General features: G+C 42.4%; 2 protein-coding genes across 4 annotated transcripts; both read right to left on the reverse strand.

Annotated features, from left to right (window-relative positions):
- Positions 1–7413: 7413 nt before the first annotated feature.
- Positions 7414–11917, reverse strand: LOC124478370 (vacuolar protein sorting-associated protein 13B). Its single transcript, XM_047036664.1, has 3 exons — positions 11799–11917; positions 10353–10511; positions 7414–9011 (listed from the first exon to the last, which is right to left on the reverse strand). The coding sequence occupies exons 2-3, from the start codon at positions 10497–10499 to the stop codon at positions 8832–8834; spliced, it is 327 nt and encodes a 108-aa protein (XP_046892620.1). The 5' UTR covers positions 10500–10511; positions 11799–11917; the 3' UTR covers positions 7414–8831.
- A 3770-nt stretch (positions 11918–15687) lies between these two features.
- Positions 15688–23555, reverse strand: osr2 (odd-skipped related transciption factor 2). Of its 3 annotated transcripts, none has more exons than XM_047034534.1 (4): positions 23327–23555; positions 17066–17780; positions 16534–16633; positions 15688–16180 (listed from the first exon to the last, which is right to left on the reverse strand). In XM_047034534.1, the coding sequence occupies exons 2-4, from the start codon at positions 17719–17721 to the stop codon at positions 15998–16000; spliced, it is 939 nt and encodes a 312-aa protein (XP_046890490.1). In that variant the 5' UTR covers positions 17722–17780; positions 23327–23555; the 3' UTR covers positions 15688–15997. The 3 variants fall into 3 exon arrangements, with proteins under 3 accessions (XP_046890490.1, XP_046890504.1, XP_046890497.1); XM_047034548.1 differs by having other exon boundaries at positions 15688–16098; positions 23327–23534; XM_047034541.1 differs by lacking the exon at positions 23327–23555 and adding an exon at positions 19506–19786.
- Between the last annotated feature and the right edge of the window lie 266 nt (positions 23556–23821).

Consider the following 23821-nt stretch of genomic DNA (forward strand, 5'->3'; position numbering starts at 1 on the left):
TTATCATGTTGGTAATTTTAAGAAGCAATGTGGTCAGTGTCAAGTGGGCGATACTCTTCTTGAAGCACAGCGTGTTTATTATCCTTTGAGCTAACCATACGGCTTCAGGATCCTTCTCTCGCGCGCCCGCCCGCCAACCCCCTGAAGAGTGACACGGCGGGCAATTATTCATACTACATTCTTCTTCTCTTACCCCCGCACATCAGAGAGAGCGGTTCTGACGGGGGCCGGGAGAAAAGCAAACACTACCTACGCCGGAGCACTCGGAGGCAAGAGGATCCTGACACACAAAAACACCAAACGCAAAGCCCGTGTGAAAGGACGCGGTGGAAAGTCTCGGGCGCCCGCCGAAGGGCGCTCTCTCTACGCCCACGTAGCTCATAAAACAGCCTTGACGTGCTTCTGTTGGATTTTTGTATTAAATCAATGCTTAAGACCAAACGGCGCTGCTACTGGCCTTTCATGCGGGACTTGTTTTATTGGTTAGAGCATGTCATGCCTTATATGGCGTCATTATTTCTATAATAAGACTGGAATTATTCATAGGTCACAGGGGTGAGGGTCTGCTAAATGGAGCACACACTCACCCTGAGACATAAAACACAGACCACCCACGGTTTGTGTAACGTAGAGCCACACAAACCCACCTTTTCTCCACGGAGGAATTACACACGGGGGCTCCCATGTTACTGAGTTACTCCTGTAAAGTGCTCTTTTTTCATCTGAGGGAAACATGGCAAAAACCTCTCTGAAAGTGGTAGCTAATGGGGGGATGACAGAGAAAGGGGGCATAGGCGGAGGAGGAGACGGAGAGAGAGAGAGAGAGAGAGAGAGAGAGAGAGAGAGAGAGAGAGAGAGAGAGAGAGAGAGAGAGAGAGAGAGAGAGAGAGAGAGAGAGAGAGAGAGAGAGAGAGAGAGAGAGAGAGAGAGAGAGAGAGAGAGAGAGAGAAAGAGAGAGAGAGAGAGAAAGAGAGGGAGAGAAGTCTAGAGAAATAAAGCAACATTCCAGCCAGTTCTATTGAAAGATCTGCTTTCAAGCTTAAGTGATCTTAAGTAACAGTATCACTATGCATTGCATTTTAAACTGTTAACAGTCTATAGACACTCAAGTATCACAAAACATTCAACTAACTATCATCAAACAAACATAAACATTCACCCAACGATACAATAACCCCAACCCTAACTAGAATATATGAACAGTTTTGCAGCTAATAGTTTCACCATCTGTAGATGATCTATAGAGACCACAAAAATCATCAAAGTCAAGTGCTGAAAAATAACAGTGGAGTTGAGGTAAGAAAAACTGGTTCTTAAAATGCAATACAATCTCCTAGCGGAATTTCGGGGCTAACGGGGTTCCTAGCAGCAGTGTTAGCATTGGAGTTTAGGGTTAGCGTTTGAGGCAAGCTAATTGCTAATAGCTGCCACTGGCCGCCTTGTGGTCGGGATAGCCTCGGGAGTGGGATTAGCGTAGCGTAGCGGGAACATCCTGTCCAGAGCGTATCGATCACCGGCTTACTCAGCGGACACAGGAAGTAGAAGGTTTAGTCTCTTCCTGTGTCTGAGGTCTGGCGGAGCAGAGGAGTTAACCTCAGACTCCAGTGTTCCAGTGAAGGGAACACTGGTCTAAACCACACCGCCGGGTAACTACTCAGACCGGCTGACTCACGGGCAGGAAGGGGCCTGAGCAGTAGGCTTCTGGTGACACACTAGGCCCTCCCTGCTCCACAGATGCTTCAAATCAAAACTCGAATCAGAGACGGAGACCAGCGCAGTCGGCAATGATATAATATACTACTCCACGGCTAAACTTAGGCCTAATTACTGTGTGACTGTGCTGCAGAATGGATGACAGCTCCAGACAAACAGATGGCACCAATAAAAAAGACATGTCAGTGGTATGGTACAGACAACGTGCGGCAGCCAGGCGAGTTTGGAGCACTCATCAGCGCCACTTAAACCAGTAAAAAAGGTCCAAGGTCAGGAATAGCATGTATGATTCTGGCGGGCAAAACCGTGCAATTCTCAATGAATGAGCAAAGAATACGAATATTTGTTCAACGAATGGCTCAAACCATCCAAATCTGATGAGGTACAAATGTGAAACAAAAGGCGTCCGTAGCACCGGAACAATGGCTCCCCGTCTGGGAGACTGTGAGCACAGATCGTGTTGAGTATGGGTGACCCCCGGGTCTGGATCCCTACTCAGCGTTATGGTGAGGCATGTCTCAACGGTGATCAAACACTCACCTTTAACGTTGACGAACTCGCTGGGAAAATATACAAGCCTGTGTTTTTCCACGGCGTCCATATGGGGCCCGTCGAGAGCGTGGCAGGTCAGGGTGACGTGAAACAAACAGTGGCTGTGGGCGCCCGCCAGAGTTTACCTGAAGGCCTACCACAGTGTAAACACCTTTCAGCTACACTTTCCTTCCGACCTCACACCCGGACTGGGCTCTCCCAGCGCTACAGCTCAGCTCACATGCATGCAAACACACACTGGGTTCCCCTCAATAACTGACAAGACCGCACCTGGGCACGTCAAGTATGCCCATTAGACAAAACGAGCTACAGTTGTGATGTTAAAAAGCCACACCCTGGTCAGTCACATGGTAAAATAAAATATATTTTCCCTTTAGTGACTGAATTTCATCCAGTGCCCTGGAATATGGCAGGTTTTAAAGGGTTTCTCTCTCTGTCTCTCTCTCTCCCCCCCCCCCCCCGTCTTTCTCTCGGGGGATCATAAGAGAAAGATAAATCCTAAAAAGCTGCATGTCTCCTCTCTGCCCCCGCGCTCAGGAAGACAGAACCATGCAGAGCTGCTGATCACAAGGATTTATGGAGGAATCTCTGTAAGCCATTTGCTCCCTGCAAGCTGGGGAATCAAAGGCGAGATTTCCGGATGGCATTGGGACGGAGATTATCCAGTTTGTGTTATCTGATTACAAACTTCCCTGGGCTGTTTTGTTTTACAGGCTCAACTTTTCCCTTTTGTGTTCCTTTACGGCTCAGATCGGCGTGGGCACAGACGGGCTGTCCCATCCACGCCGGCCTTGTCTGGGCCGTACCCTGGCTGACCAGCTGTGTGGGCCGTCCCTGAACAGCACACACAGACCTGCAGGATGCACGTTCACCTGTGCAGGTCACCAGCATGCTTAGGCTAATAATGACTAAGCGTTTTAGTCCCGCTGATTACCAGCCATTCACTTGACAAAATGACACGTTAAAAAGGTAGACCGGATCTAATTGCTAAACATTAAAAACTACCACAGCCAAGTACTACAAGGCCATGTTTCCAGTAATGTTGGGAGCTAGTAATGACTACGCAATAACTGTTACCATATGGCACTATTACCAAGTAAACATCGGTACATGTTTACAGACTGTCGACTGTACGGCACGGAACGACCAACAGCCTCCCGCGAAATCGGCGCACAGCTGAAGCAGTTAGTGACCAGTCTTGACAGACGGAAGCAGAGAGCAGCCCGAGCGGCTCTGACCGCCAGAGCGGTGGGATGTACTCCCCCCGCCCCCCTGGGCGGGTAACCACAGATGCTGCTACAGTAGCATCCAGAACACAGCGGCTCCTATTAGGGCCGACAGCTCTGGAACCAGAGTCACGTGGCGGGAGACCAGACCGCTTTGGTATCTGATAGGGCTGCCACTCTGGGTTCCTCCAGAAGCTATAGGTTTGTCTGTCAGAGTAATGAGCCAAGTTAGACAATCATCTGGAAGTTAGAGTGGGCAGCCTGTTGGACGTTGGAGTATTGGGGGGGGGGGGGGGGGGGGGGGGGGGGGGGGTGGGGGGGGGGGGGGGGGTGGGGCGGGGGGTGGGGGGGGGGGGGGGGGGGGGGGGGAAGCCTGGAATCAACTTGAGCTTTCCCCTGGTGGATCTGGTGGAATTACATCTTGGGTTTTGAGAAATGTTGAAAATGAAGAAGAAGAAAAAAGCGTCCTAATTCACATGTATTACCCATTATTTAGAAGCAATGAGGTTGTGAAGGCCCTAAAAATAGTTAGGAAGGAATCTGCAGAAGAAAGGCTTGGTGAACGAATGCCAAACCAACAAGTCTTCGAGGCACCTCCCCAAGTCATCTTGAGGCAACGCATCAATCAGAAACTCCACATCAGGGGCGAATCCACTCAGCGGCCATAAAACTGCAGATCAAGCTGTGTGTTGCGCCAAAACCAGAGAGACCTCCTCGCTAAACCAGCCCTTATCTTTGTCTCGTAAAAAGAAAGAAAGAAAGAAAAAAATGAAAAAGGCAGAGCGCCTCAGTGTTATTACCCCCCTAACTGCTGTCCAGTTTCTCTCCTGTCTTTTCTGATCACGCCTCGTCTTCAACATCTGGTGCCGTTTAGGAGGACGTGAAAAATGTCCCCAATTTCTCGGCATTACATCTCCTCCCCTGGCTGTTAACTCTTTCATTAAGGCGTTCGGCTCGGAGCTGCCAAATACTCATGCTCATGTGCTGCAACAACCAGCGGAGAACACCAGAGGCCTCTTAAAAAACACCCACCACCACAAGCTCTGGGGGAATCTTTTCTCTTTCTCCGCAAAATGTTTAATCCGTTTAACTGGGGAAGAAAGTGTAAAGGCTTGAGGGCAGATCATGGTGTATATGGGCAGAGTCTTTTTCAACTTTTATGGAAGCCAAGCTGCAGTGTTTAAAGCCAAATGTGCATCACAACCACAAACGGGCCAGCTAAACTCTCCCAACACATACGAATACTCCTCAGAAGCTGAAAGAACACTTAGGCTAAAGCTCTCTGCTTTCAATGCAAGACTTGTTTAAGGATGCTGAGGGCAACTTTCCCTGGCCGGCTAATTGCTATCAAAGTGGTTTAAGTAAAGCCTGTGCCTTAAATAGCCTTGCAATCGTTCATGCTGAAATGTACTCGTCTGGTTGGTTACAATGGACCAGATCAGGGTATTCAATGGGGTCCTTACAAGGGCTATCATTAACTAAGGTTTCTATAGGGTCCCATAAGCACATGACAGATTTAAGGTCACCGTTTCATCTCCACATTTCATGACTATTTCAGGTTCCTTTCTAATGCTCGGTTCCTTTCTAATGTACAGTGAGCACAGATCAAACGGATCACTTAGCCTATATCAAATAACTTCACTGAGACGTATGGCCACTGACAAAGATTTCTGAGAGCCGTTCAAAAGACTGCGCTAGACAACTTTCAAGTAGACTGCTACAAACTCTTTCATCCCCATGACCAATCTCCTGTTAGATATTGTGAGCTGTTGGGCAGAAACCATGGCTTAGTGTGATTTCACATGAGCATGTCTACTCTAATAATTCACATCATACATGAACCCCCCACCACTGACGTGACCAAAATGAAAAATAACACATTGAAGAGATAGACAGTAAGGACCACAGTAGGCCTCATGTATGTGAACTCATATGTTATTGATGATAAAAAGGAAGGAAGGCTATTCCATTGAAGAAAAGTTGAAAATACATTGATGAATTAATTCCGTCCAATAACTGCAGGCTCTGGTTTGCATGTGTCTCACGACTCTGTACAAGTCCTGCAATGATTTTGACATGCAGGAAGGCAAAAATTATTCAAGGCATTATAGGACTTCCTAAAACAGCTTTTCACAAGTTACAGAGGTACGTTTAACTGCTGATGACTGAAAAGGGTGTAACATACACCCAAACTTGACTAACACTGTTCATGAATGCCCTCGGGTTTGTAAAAAAAAAAAAAGCTGGCTTTTTTTTCCCAATGGTAGCCATATTTCTCCACCAAAAGTCCTTTTTGAAGCCTATTTTAAGTAATTACACTGTCAGCAGCAGCTGTAATCTCAAACTCCTGCTAAACGCCCAAATTTCCACATTTGACTGGAAACTATAATTGTGTGCTTGCTTGGTGCTTAGCAGATGGTCTCTCCGGCAATTTGAATATCCTAATATTACCAAGTTCCTCTCTCTGGAGGAAACAGGAACATTAAAAGCTCGGAATAATTCCTCTCAAATTACACAATCCTTAATGAACTTCTAAAGGTACACGGATGTTGTTTCAGGCAAGCAGTCATGCTTTAACTGTAATTATGAAAACAAATCATATTAATGATATCATTTATCATTTCCACACTCTGGCCACATGAGGCCTACCCCTGTGTTTCCGCCTCCAAGAAAAAAATACCTAATCTACAAAATGTAAGTGTAAGATTTTCCATACACAGTTGAACGTTTTCATCCTTGAGAGAGAGAGGGAAAAAATCTAAACCAGTAGGCCCATTTCCAAATCACTTAAAAGCCTTGAGGGGGACCGCTATGACCTAAGTTTAACATAAGCCTCTTCCAAACTCCCTGAAACTCTGGGATAGGACCTGATTAAAGCTGGATCTGGGCCTGGAGTGTAAATGTTTGGGATCTCAGACCACCTGAGAAATCAGGTTTCTTCTGGGAAAGAAGGAGGAGGACCAGAAGCAGTCACTTCCGAGCAAAATCCCACAAAAGAAAAACCCTGAACAACAGTGGTCATGCCACCCTTAGATGTGCCTCACTAAAGATAAGATGTGGGGAGAAACTGTATTTCAAAATACATGTAATGTCATATAATAATATTGTAAATGATAAGCACATTTCACAAGTCTTTCACAAGAATGAGAAAGCCGCCTCCGGTTTCTTGGCCTGAGAACTGACGGAGCATGGAGGGCCCCCCCTGCCTCCAGCCCGCCCCCTCAGATAGGAAAGAAGTGTACAGGCTCATTTAAATTCCTCCTGCTTGGACTCCTGTTGTAGGCCTGGCCTCACTCCAAATTGTGTCTCTTGGGTGTACATACCATTGAATAATTTGTCCAAACGTCATTTGCAATTTTCCAAAAATCCTTTCTTGACCGGGAACCTTTCGAAAACATCTGTAACAAATACTTGTTTTGAGAATATACCAGAGTACATTACACTGTTGGTACCTTGTGACCCTAAACTGAGCACAGAGCATAAAAAGCAAGTTAGAATTTCCATAGGGCTGGTAATTTGATCGTCTGAGCAGTAGCCATCTGCATAGTATGATATTTACCATTAGTTCTGGGCTGCTCAAGCTCATGTGTTACAAATCTTTTGCCGCAGTCTATATAATTAGCTGTAATTGACTTCCCTTGAAAAGTGTTTCTTCTGGGACATCTGGCCTTGAAACTTCCACCTTCTTATACAAGCCAGCTCTGAGCCTCTCTCTTTGCTAACTGCATGGGTGGCATCAGCAGAACCAGACGAATGAAATATCTTTCATACTCCTTTTTCCCCCAAATGAAAATATTAATACCCAAACCTAAATAAAATAATACAAACATTTATCTTTATATTACCCTTATGATATTGTGAAGTAGCTTAATAATTGTCATCTACAAAAACCGTGTGGTTGGTTGTGCAAGTTGTGCAGGTCAGATTTTGTGAATAAATTAAGATGTCTGGCTGGATAAAAATGGATTTGAGCTCTACTCTGCCAAGACAAAAACTTCAGTTGTAAAATATCTGTGGTGAAATCTCAAATAATAGGAAGACTTCTGGACAAATATTTCTGGAGAATAGTAAACCATTCTGAGGAGCCAAAGTGCTGAGTGATTCTTGTTTTGAAAGAAATAAAACAAAAAAAAGATTTGGGAACGCTCTTCATGTTACAGTGTAGATTCAGAGGCTACCTTCATGACCCCAGGGTGACACAAGCCTAAGGACAGATTCCAAACCAGGCCTACTACACAAATACAACAACAGAGGAGCTAAACTGTTGAACTCTGCCTCTCAGGCCAGACGGAATGAGAACAGGCCTAATGGTTGATGCCTTTCAAAAAAAATTAGAAGAGGAGCATTTGTAAATATATAATTCTGGTAGCGTGAATGACGACACGCTTTCATCCCTGACTTTCTTAAATGTGCTCCTCGTTCGAGGGTTCCTTTAAACCCTTTGCCAACTCTACAGTTCTGTCCCAGATGCTTTTGAAAACATAGATCAAGAAATACACAAAGCCCCACATACAAGCAATGACATCAGCCTTCTCCTAAATGAGGCAGTGATTTATTTGCCTTTTGGTTTCTTTGTTTTGTTTTCTTATTTTCTTCAGGGCATTCCTCATTAGACCAAGTCATCAAGAATGATTAAACGTTGATCAAGGGGATGAAGGAAAGTGCTACTTGCCCATGTCAAATTAACAAGTTTTAAGCCTTGTCTGGTTAGTTGGTTACCACACAATAACAAAAACAGGCGATGACACGGTCGTACTCAGGCGTGCTTCGTATCCAGAGTGGGATTGGAGAGAGGCAGCCTCTCCCAGGCTCGTCCGCCCCACCACGGCTCATTCCTCTCAGCCTCTAGTCTGGCACTGGTGGGGGGATCACAGAATAATCGGCTCGACTTAAACACCAGCTCATTAGCGAACCGAAAAACCTTTGAATCGGAGCGGCCAGGCCAGAAACGACGTGTCAAATTATTTCAAGTGAGCGCACCCCTGCTTGAACACCTAAGCCTGCTTAGGGAAAGTGGTGGCACGAGCCGAGGGCTGCCAGGGAGACTAAAGAGGCCAAGGGCCAGGGTATGATCATATGTACAACCATGAACAGTTCCATGGCCTGTACACTAAATAGTCCTAGAATATTTTTTTTTATAATTATGATTCTGCAAACCAGTACTTGAGTCACTCAGTCATAAGTCAAATGTACCCATGAGCCAAAATATATCGTATGGGTAGCCTAAGTATGAAAAACCCTTTGCAGAACTTCACTTTAAGTCAGTTTAAGACATACTGTACGTCACGATAGTAATACACATCCCACTCCATGACCCCGCATGGTGCTCTCTCATCCTAATCATCGGCAGCCAAGGAGGACGTAAGGAGCACCGACCTGCACCCCATCCCTCAGCTTCAGAATGCACTCCATGGTGTTGATGGTGACGACCACGGCCTCGGAGCCCAGCTTGGTCCAGGGCACGTGGATCCTCAACTCATGGATGTGCCCACTCAGGAAGGTGAAGGGCAGCTTCAACTCCTACGGAAACAACACCAGACACGTGTCAGTGACTGAAGGTGACAGACAGGAGACGGTGGAGAAAACTGCAGGATTTGTTGGAGGCCCAAGCAGTTTGTGTTCGGTTTGAAGGCTCAAAGCAAGAGTGTAAGAGGCTAAGTACACAGGAGATGTGGAAAAAGAGATTAAGCCAACACGTTTCTCTTCATGTCTGCAACACAACAAGCGAGATTTATAGTGAGGCTGAACTTAACATCGCTCTTCTGCATCTTGAACTACTCTGAGGCAGATTTGCCTGGATGAGCGTGTGTGAGAACGGAGTCCCGTGACACCAGACGGCCTACACAGCTTTGCATACTTCTTCCACGACCGCCCGCCAAAAGCTAATAATCAAACATATTTGTGAGGAAAGGTGGTCACAGATTTACAGCATGTCTCCTTGTTGTGGGACCAGTTGCAGTTTCACTTCAAACTGTGTGCACTGGCAGAGAGGGGCATTTGGAATAGCTCTGTAGATGTTTTTATTTTATTTAATAGACATTGTCTAAACTAAATACACGAGAGAAACTACAAAAGGGAGGAAACTGAGCCAAAGTTTTAACACAGCATTTGGTTTCGTATTGAAGGCCCGACACATTCCCACTGTCAGTTGGCTTGAAGCAGAGAGCTGCTTCCAATAAGAGCTTTCAACGTGTTCTTTGTTCAGTTAGGGTTAGGTGCTTGAGTCCTTCCTCTGAGAAGTAGTCACAACTCTTGGCAGATTGAAACAGCCCAGATAACGTGCTACAGTGGTGACACCACATCAAAATAACTATCAGAGCAGTAAACGAAAGCCCATGTACCTTAGCATGGCTGTTTGAAGCTCCGATACTTAAATGTATTTCTAAATGTAGGCTATAATAGCACACGATAAAAAGATAAGCCTTGTCTGATATGAGACGGGTGTAGACCAAAAATATTAAGACAACCCGTCAAGTTCCTCCGCTAATGATATGGCAAAAGCGATCAAACATGCATAGTATCGTGTCTGTCTGTGACAGTGAAGATCACTGAGATAACACTGCATCGCTAACATCAAATGCTTGGTTCACACTCCTTGCTTAAGGCATTAAGTGAAGGCAGCTTAATGGGGGTCAACGGCCTGTCACCTCAGAGAGGCCAGTCTGGTCACACTGGAGAGATCAGTCAGTCAGCACACCAAAAACAATCATTGTCTCAGCTCTTACGTTTCAGCACATGCCTCTCCTGCCTCTGCTTCTAAAAATCCCCAAATGAGCTGAGAATAGCATTTGTAAAACCATGGAAATACCAGATCACAGGTTGCGAACCAGTCGTCCTTCTTCCTGTGCGAGTGCTACAAACCTGCTCCAGGACATCCAGCTTCAGGTCCAGCTTACTTAGCACCACGTCCCCTCCCCAGAGAGACAGCTGCAGGTCAGACGGCTTAAGGTTCTTGATGTACTTGTTGACATAGCTCATCAGCAGCGGTGTGACATAGGACTCCAACATCTTGTCCCTGCCCTGCCAAAAACAAAATAAAAGGGAGGAGGGGGGGGGGGGGGGGTATGGGAGGGGGAGGTTGTTGCAAGTCAAATTTGGCAATATCTTCATGAGATGAGTTGTTGTACTTGGGGGTCTTGCATAACAAACATTAGGGCTACTCCATCATAGCCACATTTGGGAGGTCAAGTCAAATAGCTACATGATCATTCACCCTGGATCTCTGGCCGTTGCACCTAATCACTCATCCACCCAGAGTTGTTTAAAAGTGTGTCAGTGTGTTCTTCACAAGCCCTACATGCCCTGCATGTTACCACACACCCTGTGTTGAGCAGACTGGGGTCTGCCAGGAGGGCACATATTCTGAATATCTCAAATGTTTCACGTTAAAGGCAACTTTTCTCAGTGTGCCCAGTATGCTAAGCTTCCTTCCCTATCCACCTCAGATGCCAAATCAAGCACAACTGATGTCAGCTAATTAGCAGATCACATTAGGTCCAGGTGTAACACTGACGAGAAGGAAGACGACTTGGACTACAGCCCACAGCATATTGACATCGTTAAGAAGCCTGGGTCAGAGACGGCTAAACATGGCGCGTGGGATATCTAACAGACAGCATGAAGTCCAGCACCTCGGTTGTTAATATAAGCTACTAGATAAGAGATCCAATGCACTTTGACAATCGGAGAACCCCTACAGATGCACACCATCAAGACATACACTTAATGGAGGTCTGCTGCATTAAAGCAGTTTTCGAGACAGTTAAATAACTCCTCCATATCTCCTTGCTGATAGCCAGCTAGCTAGCTAATCCTGGGTCTACCATTACAGTGTTACTATTTTACGTTATTAGCTACTATCGTGGCGTGTTCGCTCAGACACCGATTGTAAAGCTACTTGGGATCTAACATGATCAGTAAGAGCTAATCTGAAAAGTTTAATGTATCTATAATAACACAGTATAGCCTGTAAGATAGTAAGCAAAACAGTATGTTATGCTATGCTGCAGAAAAATGCTGTTTGTTTTGGTAGCTAACGTTTGATGACAATAATGACTAAAGATTATCAAATAGTGACTTGATAATGATCGAAATAGCCATACTATACCGTCAATTATAAGTTACAACAGCTAATATGAAAGTTGACATGCTTGCTAACATCTTAGCATGCTCTGCACTTCTAGACGGTCATTTTAGCTTGCTACTATAACTAGCATTGCCTAACATCCGTGTCATCTGGCAAGCGAGTCGCAAAAACGAACGTTGTGTCTATAGCATTATTTATTACTGTTAGAGCTATATACTTACTTTTCACCGCAGTCTCTCTCTCTATATATAGTTCCACATTCACTAGTTATCAAGTTAATTCATTCTAGCCACAACTGTCAATGCTTCAAGCCAAACGTCATCAGTCAACAAAAACACTTCCGCCTACTTCACTTCTGATTCGTCACTTCCTTTAACGTTTCGCCACAACGCCCACAGGAACGCCCACGACAACTCCCCGACAGCCATATATAGAGCTGAGAGGTCCGTCGTGGGGCACATCAGTTCCTCATACTGGACTACACTGTCCTCGAAAATCAAATTGAATAAGGCTTAATCGATAGAAAAGTAAGAAAGTTACATTTAAGTAAAATGTAATTAAATTCCAAAAATAATTACAATTTAGTGTAGAAACAGTATAGGGCTTGTAAGAAAAGGGCATCTCAGGCCATTGCTTGTTTTTAGAGAAAAACATGATTTTGTGTAATCTTCAATTGATTAAATATGTTATTATTCTATGCCGGTAGATTCCTGAAATGTCACAAATAAATGTCACACTTGAAACAAACAGAAGCACTGTATGTCGATCCCAATTTGCAACTGGGCCTATAAACCTATGAATAGTTTTTTTTACATACCTGTTCTAACCCACTTACTAATATGTCCAGCATATTGCTTTGATCGAACCATGTCACTCAAATGTGGCTAACTTGGAAAGTAATGTAAGCTACTGTCATATTGTTGGATTCTCTTATTGTCTTTCATGATAGCCTAATTTAATGGCGCTCAAGGACATTTTTAAAAAAAAATGACTTGAGTTGACCTATACTTACTATAGGCTATATCATTGGAATACAATATCGATAATTGATTATAGACTAATCAGACAACTCAATATCTTGTTGTAAAAATGCAAAAGAAATCATGCAAGATATATTGTGATTTTTTTCTTTTATTACTTTTTTTTTTTTTGACAAAATAATTGAACCACAGCTATATGACCAGTGTTTTTCTTCCGAGATCTTTTTGTTCACACAACCAGCAGACATCTCGGATATGTTTAATCACTTATCTTGGCCGCGCTTTACCAGCGCAGGCCATGATGATACCTCCGGCCTATAGCAGAGAGCATTTGTAATGTGGAGCAGCTTTTATTCTGTCAGAAAGACTAGCCCGCATGAGGACACAGTCCACAAATAGCCATTTACTGTTGAATTTGACCATGTGACTCTCCATTCTTAGCCTTCACTGGTGTGTGTGTGTGTGTGTTTGTGTGTGTGTGTGTGTTTGCGTGCATGTTTGTGTGTGTGTGCGTGGGTATGTGTGTATGTGTGCTCTGACTTTAGTTGGCATGAGTTAGTGCTAACATGTGTCCTTGTACTGAAATTATTTAAAGAAAGGATTTGTTCCAGCCAATAGTCAATGTGGCTGTCCCTTTGATGTGCAATCATAATATAACACATTTCTCCCGTTTTTTCACTTAACAATATCAAGCTATGCCTATTGGATTGAGGTGTTTTATATGACTAAACGCAATCCAAGTTCTTGGAAACCCATGAGATAATACCAAGAGTCATTAATTGCAGATTAGTCGTTGAAGGAGCAGGCCTATGAGAATATCTGAAAATGCGTTTCGCTTTCCCAGAGCTACGATTGGAAGAAAGTAGCGACAGCCACTGTTGGGTAATTGGATAAAGAAGTGGATAATCATTTGTTTATTTGATGTGAATATTGCCAGTGGTTGTACATTTTATTCTGAGAAAACGTTGGATTTATTAGAAAATCAAGCCATAACACATCGGCTTTTGTATCTATTTAGCCTCATATTTGCCAGTACTTGTTATCTGTTTTCAGTTGGAGTGACACGCGGGGATATAAAACACTGAAACATTGACAATTGTTTCAGCAAAGGTCAAATTTATGAATGCGCGTGTCAAAAGCAAGACATTTGACAGCTCCAAAGTTGTTCCGTGTTTAAGGTCCACTTCTTAGAGTTTCCCTCTAAATGTAAGAGGTCTCAGGGTCGTTTCAAGCTACAGCTTAACCTTTGCCTAAAGGTTATTTTCCCTTTTAAAAGTGTGAAAGAATTGGGGTGGAGTTACGCTGCACATTTATGTGTCGACAGATGAAACATATTTTTTTCTCTGGTGGTTTGTGGCTTTTTGAGTTTGTATTTTGAGGTCATCTTAAAATAAGTGAGATATAAATGGGTGCTTTAAGTAATTGTGAAGAATGGTCATCGGCCAAATTAATTATTGCATACAAACAGACACTTGATCCTAATCAAATAGCCTGAGCCTAGTCTAGCCTGTATATATGTTATGTTCTTCATATATTTTGATGATCATTATATAGAAAACACAAAACAAATAGCTTGTAAATACTTTTATGTGTACCAATGCTGTACAACATATAGCCTACATGTTAAATGTTTTTTATGCGTATTATATTTTTCATAGCCTGCCATTTTTCTGACCTATTCTGCCAGAATTGTAAAAACAAATTGTGTGTTATCATATTAAATAAAGTGAACTATTGAAATAACAAAAACATGTCAATTGTCAAGCTATAGGTTGCATTGTCGACCAATACGGTGGTATTATTCGTTGTGTTTATTTTCTTTATGTACAGTATTACAAACAGCTTTTCTAAATTTTTGGGTGGGGAACTGTAGCTACACCTAGGCTATGACACACACACACTTCCTGTTTGAGCTGATGATGACTGGATTTACAGTAGGCTAATGCCAGCTTCTGCCATCTCACAAGATTTTATTTTACCTGCCAGTTTGCGTCTTCATCCTTTTACGGTTTCTCCACGGGCCAGCTTCTCCTCATCTTAAGGCCACCAATCATTCACATGTAGGCCTACAACATCCATAAAGAACCAATGACACAGAGTAAAGGTTCATAGTGTTTAGTCGTTTTTGAGGTAGGTCTATTAAGATAGCGGGAACATACCGTTTCCCTGTTAATGCTGGAGCCACCAGGCATTCCTTGTCGATCTTATCACCACAGGCGTGATTGGGCGTCAGAAGTGTTAGTAAAAGTAAATTGTGCGTTCGCATCACATTTTAGCTTTAATGTTTTAACATTTAAGGTTAGAAAGAGAGACCAAGACTCCGAAATGAACAAGAGATCATGCCTTGGAAAGAACAATGTGATCTAGGTCATAATCACATTAAGTCAAGGGTTTGCATTAATATGTGACTTGACTTTATGTTTGTTTCTTTCAAAGAACACATGAGAGCTTATAGGGCTAAGGCTACCCCGGGGCTCCCAAACAGATCACAGCAGGTGTATATCGCTGTAGTTCTGATTAAACAATTGATTATGCTACTTGATAACTCTTGCTTGCTCTCATGCCACTCCTCCAGGCTATTCCAGCTTACAGAAATCATATCAGCGGCGATGGAGATAAAGACATCAGATACGGCGCCCAAGCCTGCTGCTAATGCTGCTAATATAATACTAATGAGCTACTGTTGAAGTCCGATATGGCCGTTGATAATGGGGGCTAAACATAGCACTGAATACAAGCGCTAAAACATTGTATTCCCGTGGCACACTTTAGGATATTCATCACTAAAAGGTTATGAAAACTATTCCAAAATGTAAAGAAAAAAATGCCATGTGTACATGTCTCTTAAACTTTGGCGCTCCCACCCAGCCACCCAGCCACATCACCTTTCCAATAAAGCGTTTCCAATAAACAGTGGTCTGTTGTGTGTGCCAACCACACTAATTTGAGGCACGTGGCCGGTGCACTGTTATTGCATGTTTTATTTTTTTTAAACGACAAAATAGGCAAGTGGGCCCATACTCTTGTGATCGTTTAGTGACACAATTTCCTTTTAAAGTTACCATTTCATACGGCCTGCATCGTAGTAAGTAATTAGGCCTAAATAAAATGAATACAGTCATACGAATGGTAATATTTAACTTGCTTTATTTCTAAAATACAATTTAACATATTTTAAACTTACGTCTGTTTTTAAACAACATTTCATTGAAAGTAAGAAAAAAAAAACATTATTTACATGGCGTTAATATTTACAGGTGGGGTGAAAGATGGCACATTCCATGTTTTTTTCAATCGAAAGGATCAGTCCATTGTTACGTGTAGGCCTATGTGTCCACAATGCGATGCTCCGTTGAATAGAAAAACACGTTGTTGAGTTGAATCTGCAGGTTTGTTCTTTTAAAAATTGTTTGTTTGTTATAGTTGTCCATCCTGCTCGGTTAGTAGTCCGGATGAGGGGTGTGTGTCAAACTGTGCCGTCGCAAGTCACAGTTGCGCCGAAACACCTTTCCGCAGCGGTCACAGCTGTAGGGCTTGATGTCTGTATGGGTAAGAAGGTGAGTTTTCAGGTTACTTCTTTGATTAAAGGTTCTTCCGCATGTGGGGCATTTGTGAGGAGATTCCTGTTTAGATTTAAAGCAAGCAAATGATTATTCTCTTTAATTGTAGAATAATGTATTATTCTAAATGTGTTTCAATCAGTTGTATTTCACTGTGTGATGCAAACTATTGTGCTGAGTAACGTTTCCCGCGTTTGTTGGACTATATAATGAAAATAAATCTATCAAATAATTTTTTCATGTCAAGATAACTAACCCTAAACCTACAGGAACGCCATCCTCATGTTAAAAGCCAGTGGTAAACCATGCATGATGAGTGAAAATACACTAGTTTCACAACTCATACAGAGCCGAACTGCAGTCATGCAGTTAAGGTTATGTTTGTCGTAGTAATTGATGACTTTTAGAAGGCTTACCTGCATATGTAACGTTTTATGGACTGCTAGAGTTCGAGACTGACAAAATCCCTTCCCACACTCTTGACATTTAAACGGCTTTTCCTTAGAGTGGATGTATCTGAGGAGAAATTACAACGGATAGCACACGGTTAAACTCTCAAATCTATTTATATAACAATTTGTTTTTAGTCGTTCAAAGATGTTGAGTCATTATAAAAAAATGTTCATTGTGCAAGTTTCTTTTGGTGCGTAAAGAGATGCGTCAAAGGGCTATGGCGCCCTCATGATGCAAGCGTTACACTGCAGGCTAAAATATGTCATTTTAAAACAAATAGATACAATTACAATATATTTTCACTATTGTGTCACATAATATATCTCCATTGATTATTTTAGGGATAAGTCTTAAATCAAATATGGCGGGAAACATGACAGTTTCCTTGTGGAATTTTCTTTCAGTGTAAAAGCCTGTTCTAAAGCACATAACACACAGCACGTTCACATCAGGAAGACGTTAAATCAACACAAGCATGACAGTTATGAAGCTTACCTGTGGTCTCTCAAGTGGTCTTGTCTTCTGAAGGCCTTGTGACAGATATCACAGGTATAGGGCCGTTCGTCCGTATGGGTCCTCTCATGAATTAGGAGGTTGTAGGACTTGGTGAAGTGCCTGCCGCAGAACTTACAAATAAATTCCTTTTTCGTCTTTGACGGGAGCCTTCCCCTGCTGGGCTTTCTGTCCGGGGACAGTTTGTTCAGCTCAGAGATCGTGGCCCCGAGGCCCGCTGTCAGCTTAGAAAGATCAGCAGCTTTCGGTGGGTCCTCCTGGGTGGCGGCGATGGCAAGGTTCGCAAAGTCAAACCTTGGCCTGTCCTTGTGCAGTGATGGGAGAACGTGCGTAAGCGCCCCTTGCTTCGGGTGGAAGAGGTGAGCGGCGGCGAAGGGTAAGGCTGGAAAGGGGAATCTGGGGTCTACCAGGCCCTGGGCCGCGGCCATTTCAGTAATAGTCGACCTCAGTCCTTGCATGTGTGGATAGCCAAGTGTCCAGTGGTTCATGTGCATGGTCTGTACCGCGCTGAGGCCGTAGAGTCCCTGCAGCTGGTCCACAGCAGCGGGGAACGTGTTGACTGCCTGGAGGAAGGAGTAGTTAGTCAGCTGGAGAGACGGATGCAGTGGGATTGGCGCGGGCAAAGCTTTGCTCCCCATGTCGGCGAAAGTCTTCACGGCAAAGGCCTCAGCTGAAGTTTGCTTCGTAGGACAGAACCCTGTTTAAAAAACAAAAAAACGCAAAATTAATACGAGCCATGCGCAACTTTACAATGCTGTCTAAACTACTTACACGCATTTAGTTTCAGATAAAAAGAAAACCTGACAAACACAATGACAGACTTGAAACAAACGAGTTGGCAACAGAGGTTATTGTAAACTTTGCTACATTTTGTTATGATTTAGTTTCATGGAAATTATGAGTTCTCATTTGTTTTAAACTATTTTCTGAAAAGCATTCGGAATTGTTTATGGACACTATGAGCTGCGTTGTGGTCATAAAAAGCAACCTCATAGTGGTATTGTGTGGTTTTGAAACGCTACTTGACCCAGACCCCCCATACTTATTCGGACGTTTCAAACAGGCATTACCTTCATGCTGGCATATACGCAACCGAAAATTTTATACATTTGATAACTTTAAGATTTAAATGTTTATAATTTTTCCAGACATTCTATTACCCAACGCGTTTGACTGACAATAGTTATAGGCCTAACTATAGCAAATGTCTTTCTTATCTACTCAAATAAACGTTACCTCAATTATTGTTGTAAAGTACAGTTGTTTTGCTTTTACGATTATGTATCTCTTATCACTGTCTTCTGTTTTTTAGGAGCTGCGTGTTTAGAAATTAAGGTCAATATTTTAGAAGTGGTCTACATCTTATTTTGCAGGCCTGTCATCATTTGTTCGCCTGACAGGAGTTGAGAGTAGAGTAGGAATATTGTGTGACTTAATATGGAGTTACATGCACAAGTGATGCGGAACCTCGAGTTGAAAAGTTATGCTTTCGTACAAGCTGCTGCTTTTCTTCAAGCTCATAAAGCAAGCTAATCTGAGGACATGCAGTGGAATACCAAAAAGAGGCCGTGATACTTGAACTACAACTGTATATCAGACGAGGTTATAAACCTAATGTAGATTTATATCTAAGTCTTTGGAATGCATAATTTGGGACTGACAATGGACTACACGCAACTACCCTATATTTCAGAATCAAAGAAAACCTTATTGACCTTAAGGGTAAGCCAGATGCGATCCACCTATATTCGTTTCTAATGTTGCTGAAACATTTCGTCACGAGTAATACAATTTGTTTTACTTCTCTTATTTGCATCAAGACAATTCACATCCCTTGAAGAGAATCAAAGATTAGATCCAGATCCGGTAGTTGCATAGTTTAGTGTAAACAGTTGACTATTAGAATGCAGAGAAAAGAACTTGCTGTGTTTGCAGGCTTCCATTTACAAGTGTAGCGCTACAGTTAAACTGCTACTGTAAATCGTGTTGTGAACATGTAGCCTTCCTCGTGTTCATATGGTCGCTGATCCTCCAAGCCTGTACTCGGTTAGAGTATGCAATTACATTTTGTTTTAAGTTTACCGAAGAGTTGTGATTTTATTAGATTATGCCAGGCAGGTGTAGCCTAGATCAATGCTGTTATCTAGATGAGATTAGCTTTAACTTAAATAACAACATAACCCATCATGTTTGCCCTTGTTTTGGCTTTATATAACATATTTTTTGTTTGTTTGTTTGACTTTAACAGTCCTGTAACATTTTGACGTGTTTGTCGGCTAACTTTTTTGACAGGATGACTGTCAAAATACTTTCAGTATGGGCTATCGTGACAGGTCCCTGAGCAGCAAAGATCACTGCCTGTTTCAACATAGCTGTAATATAATCTATTGTAGGCAAACTATCATGCGAAACAGAATCTTACCCCCAATAAATAGATGCCAAAGGTCACCCGCGCAGTGTTCAGCGGAGTCTCAGTAATCCACAACTATACTAAACGGCGGTTCCAACTCCAATAGAGCGTCAGCAAAAGTTTTCCAAGTTCATCCATGAAAGTCTCAGTGCCATACCTAAACCAACTATCTCGGGTACATAGACTTAGCGCAGAAATAGTTTGAAAAAGCGGATCAAAAGTGCACTCGCGCAAAAGTTCAAGGGACACAAGCGCAAGAGTCCCGTGCTCTGTGCAGAGATCGGCTCGAGTGCGCGTGAAGAGCACAGGTCCTTCACTTTTCAGGGCTCCGGGCACTGGCGCATTCAGCCCGCCCTCCGACACGCCTTCTCGCTCTGATTAACTCCAATGTTCTTCTCTGTTTATTTGTGTTTGGATAGCAACTACGGTTCTAGAGGACCGTGTTCGACTCAACCTGCAGCTGACACACACTTCACATACCTTCCTTTTTTTATGCGGTGAAACACTTTCTTTAAGTCACAGAAATAGCTAGAGGAAGACGTAATCGATTTTCAGTTCATGCTTCTTCTAAAGCATGTTCTTCAAGACTTGTTGAGAGAATATGTTACAACAGTTTTGGAAACCATGCTGCTTATTGCGTAAATGGTGGGCACATGTAAGAACCACCACATTAAATGGTTTTATTTCTCTGTGGTGGAAGTAAAACCCCGAGGTCTGAGCCAGAGCAAAATATCCCCAAATCACTCACACAGTTAAGAAAAAGTAAGTAAACCGTGCAGCGCTGTTTTCAATATTCTTGTTAAAGAGTTAAAGCGTTAAAGCTATCCCCTCGTATTTTACGCACCTTTCCCCCCACTTAATACATCATTTTTATTTTGACACAACTGCTAAATAAAAGGAATATGTGATACTCAATCTTATGGGAAAAGCAAATATGGCCTGTTCAATCGTAACAAAAGCTCATTGAATTTTGCCTTTCTAAAGAGGTGCTTGAAACCAACTTATTAACAACAGTATATGATTACATAAATAATCTGACATAGCCTACAATTAGTCATCCATTTAACGTTCCATAAATTGTATATGCTGTATCCTAATGTTTGGCGCTTAAGGTAGGCATATTATGTAGGTTATTGCAAATTCTTCAACTGAAAATAATCGATAATTATTTATGTTATAATCTGCGGATATTGTTTAATTAAATTAGCCTAAAACAAATTTATGGTATTTTCAATTATATTCATAAACTATTTTTGTCTACGCATAAACGTTGACAATAATAGCTTAGTAGCCTATAATATAATGAATAGTGACACATTTGATAAATGTTGTCTTATAATTTTACAAACATTGATACATTGGTAACATTGCAATGCCATTCAATGTAATACATTTTTTTATTTTCACGTTTAACCCAAACCGTCGTTTGTTCAGATAGTAAATGTTGTGTTAGTAATTTAGTCAGTAATTCAGAAAAACAATAAATAAAAAATTAAGCAGTCAAGGACTAATCAACTATTAGTTCAAAAAGTTGTCTAAATAACGTGCACTGCTCAGCATTTTCAGTTGAACAGATACTTCAAATAAATCTACGGCTTTGTCCTTATAATTTCAAATGTAATTTTGCTCTGTTATCATTGTTTAGAATTATAGTTAAATGTATACTTTTGATAAAAACGAAAAAACAATGCATTCTTGTTGTAGCTTACATCAAAATCAGTAATTACAAATGTGAACCAGGGACAAGGATGGTGACAACGCAGCAACCTGCAGCCCGTGCACAAGCTGTTGAAAGCTGTTTGCGCAGAATGCAGGTCTGCAGCGCCGCCTATTGGTACTTAAGTATAACACACTGCAGAACTAATAGATTTACTGCAAATGTCTCACTGGCACTGTATGGACCATATGAACAACAAAATAGCTCTGCTGTAACATCCTTAAACTATGGTAAAATATTACTGCGTTTGAAAACGTCTTGGCCAAACCGTTTTTTTATTTTACTACAGCCCAAAGATAGGTAGGCCTATTAAATCGCTAGTAGTTTCTGAAGTTCAAATCCCTGAATCATTTTGATAATTGATATCAAACACCACTGCCGTTAACCATGTCGTTTACGCATCTATCAAGACACAATAGAATCAATCACTCAACCTGCATGATCACAAGCGTTCACCTCGCGACATGCATTCCACTGAAGCCAAAACCAGCAGACTTGGTCAATACTGGTAGAGAGCAAGCCAAGCGGGACGGAAGGGACGTAAATCTACACAACCTTACTCATCAGACAGACAAATAGTTCTCATCATGGGAAAAAAGGGTGCACGGTCTTTCAAGTTCACATGATTGAGGAACTGAGTCTACATTCTGATCTTATAGGCAACATAAAAGATACGTGCATTTGAATGTTTTTTTGAGGAGGGGAGTGAAGCTTCTTGCAAATGTGTGGTTAGTTTTAAGTTTCAGATCTTTGAATGACGCACGATTTCCACCGAAGAAGCACATCTGCTTCTGCATATGTTTGGAATCAGTCGAATATCATTGAGAAGAATTAATTTGGTAAAAGAATTATCTTGAAATACAACACAACAAATATTTGTTCTTTCACCCCAGTGATATGTCTTTTGGTAAAGAAAAACAGTAGAAGTAATGCCGACTTGAAATATACAGTTCATAACAAATGCTAAAACAAACAACAATTAAACAACAGTAGGGGCAAAAGATGTAAGTATTCTAAATCAATTTGACAGATTTATTAGGACCTTTAATGTTTTGATTACTACGACCACTAATCGCTTTTTGTACAAAAATAGAAGTGTTTACAGTACACAAAACAAATATGATTCTTATATGTACAGGCAACTACTCTGTACATGTCCCGGTCGGAAACGACCAATGTCACACTGTTGTTTCCAGAGCGGTCTGTAGGCTGTTCAACTCTTAAGGGGACATTTTTGTTACAAGGGTACAACAATATCACCATACAGCCTTCTTTAAAAATGCCAACTCCACCTAATGCACTGCAAGGTTTTTACATTTCAGTGCAATGTACATACACTCATACAAACTTGTCCAATGTGTTTGAAAGCCAGGAGCTCGTCTTTCCCCTCCAGCTCGGTTCACAGTAAGCATTTCAACCATGCGGCTGCAAGCACTGACTACAACACACAAGTGTGTATACTGTGTCTATAAGTTCCGATCTTGCCCTCTAACTGGACACCCACAATCCCCCCAAAGTACAGCCACCACAGTAACCCCTCCACCACCCAGACACATGACAGCACGTAGAGAAGAGTCCCCATACCAGCCATGCAGACGAGCAGCTGCTGCTACCGACTCTGTAATGGCCGACGTTCTTCCCTCTCACACGGCGAGCGACGATAAACAAGCAGCCCGTTCAGTGTAATGGATGCAGGCTGGGGTCGCTGGCCGACAACCCAGTCATGTTACTGCTCCCAGTCCATAACCCTATCCTCTTAGGGTCAGGTCATTGGGACCATACAGGCTGTTTTAGTGGACAGGAGTAATAGTCTGAGGAAACTGGACCTGAACAGAATAACCTTGGCTGTTTGTACTCCTTTGTCACAGACCCATGTCTTCTGATATCTGTGAGTCTTTATCCCTCAGTGTAATGTTTCCTGGTCATTTGTGTTGGTTATTGTACCTATTTCAGTTCACGTGGAAGAATTCTCTGTACTCTCTTCAACAACACATTTCGCGGAAGTTTCACAAGCAAGCGTATTAGTTATAGAGATGAAGGGTATGTTTATTTTAATAAGCTCTCGTCACTATTTCTTCAGTTGTATCATTTCATATACTTCTACCATTCGTCTTACCTCTCTGTCTGCTGCTTGTATTTGTAGCACAAGGTAATATCTCCTTCACAGGACACTCACAGTCGCTGATAGACAACAAGACCTGGATCTGGCATAGTTCCTGGAAATCGAGTTGGGTTGTTCCTCTCTCTCACTATCTCTCTCTCCTTCCCTCCCTCTATCTCTCTTTTTTATTTTTCTCACACATACAATATATGTGCTTGAATGTGTGATTGTGTGATTGTGTGATTGTGTGTATGTGGTTGTGTGTGTGTGTGCGGGTTGACAGGATGTCGGGTCCGTGACACCAGGGCTGGGTAGGTCTCTGTTACCTGCTTGCTGTGGTTTTGAAGCCCCCACAGCCCCACCTACACTCCTCCTCATCCTGTCCCACCAGCTCAGCGTCACTGTGAGTGTTTTCACACAGAGAACCCCCCTTTTTGACAACCTTTTCCCCCTAAAAACAGAGATAAGAAGACTATTGCTGGAAATGCAGTGTTCTATTTAATGTACTGT

The sequence above is a fragment of the Hypomesus transpacificus genome, chromosome 2 (genome assembly GCF_021917145.1).
Source record: "Hypomesus transpacificus isolate Combined female chromosome 2, fHypTra1, whole genome shotgun sequence".
NCBI classification, from domain to species: Eukaryota; Metazoa; Chordata; class Actinopteri; order Osmeriformes; family Osmeridae; genus Hypomesus; species Hypomesus transpacificus.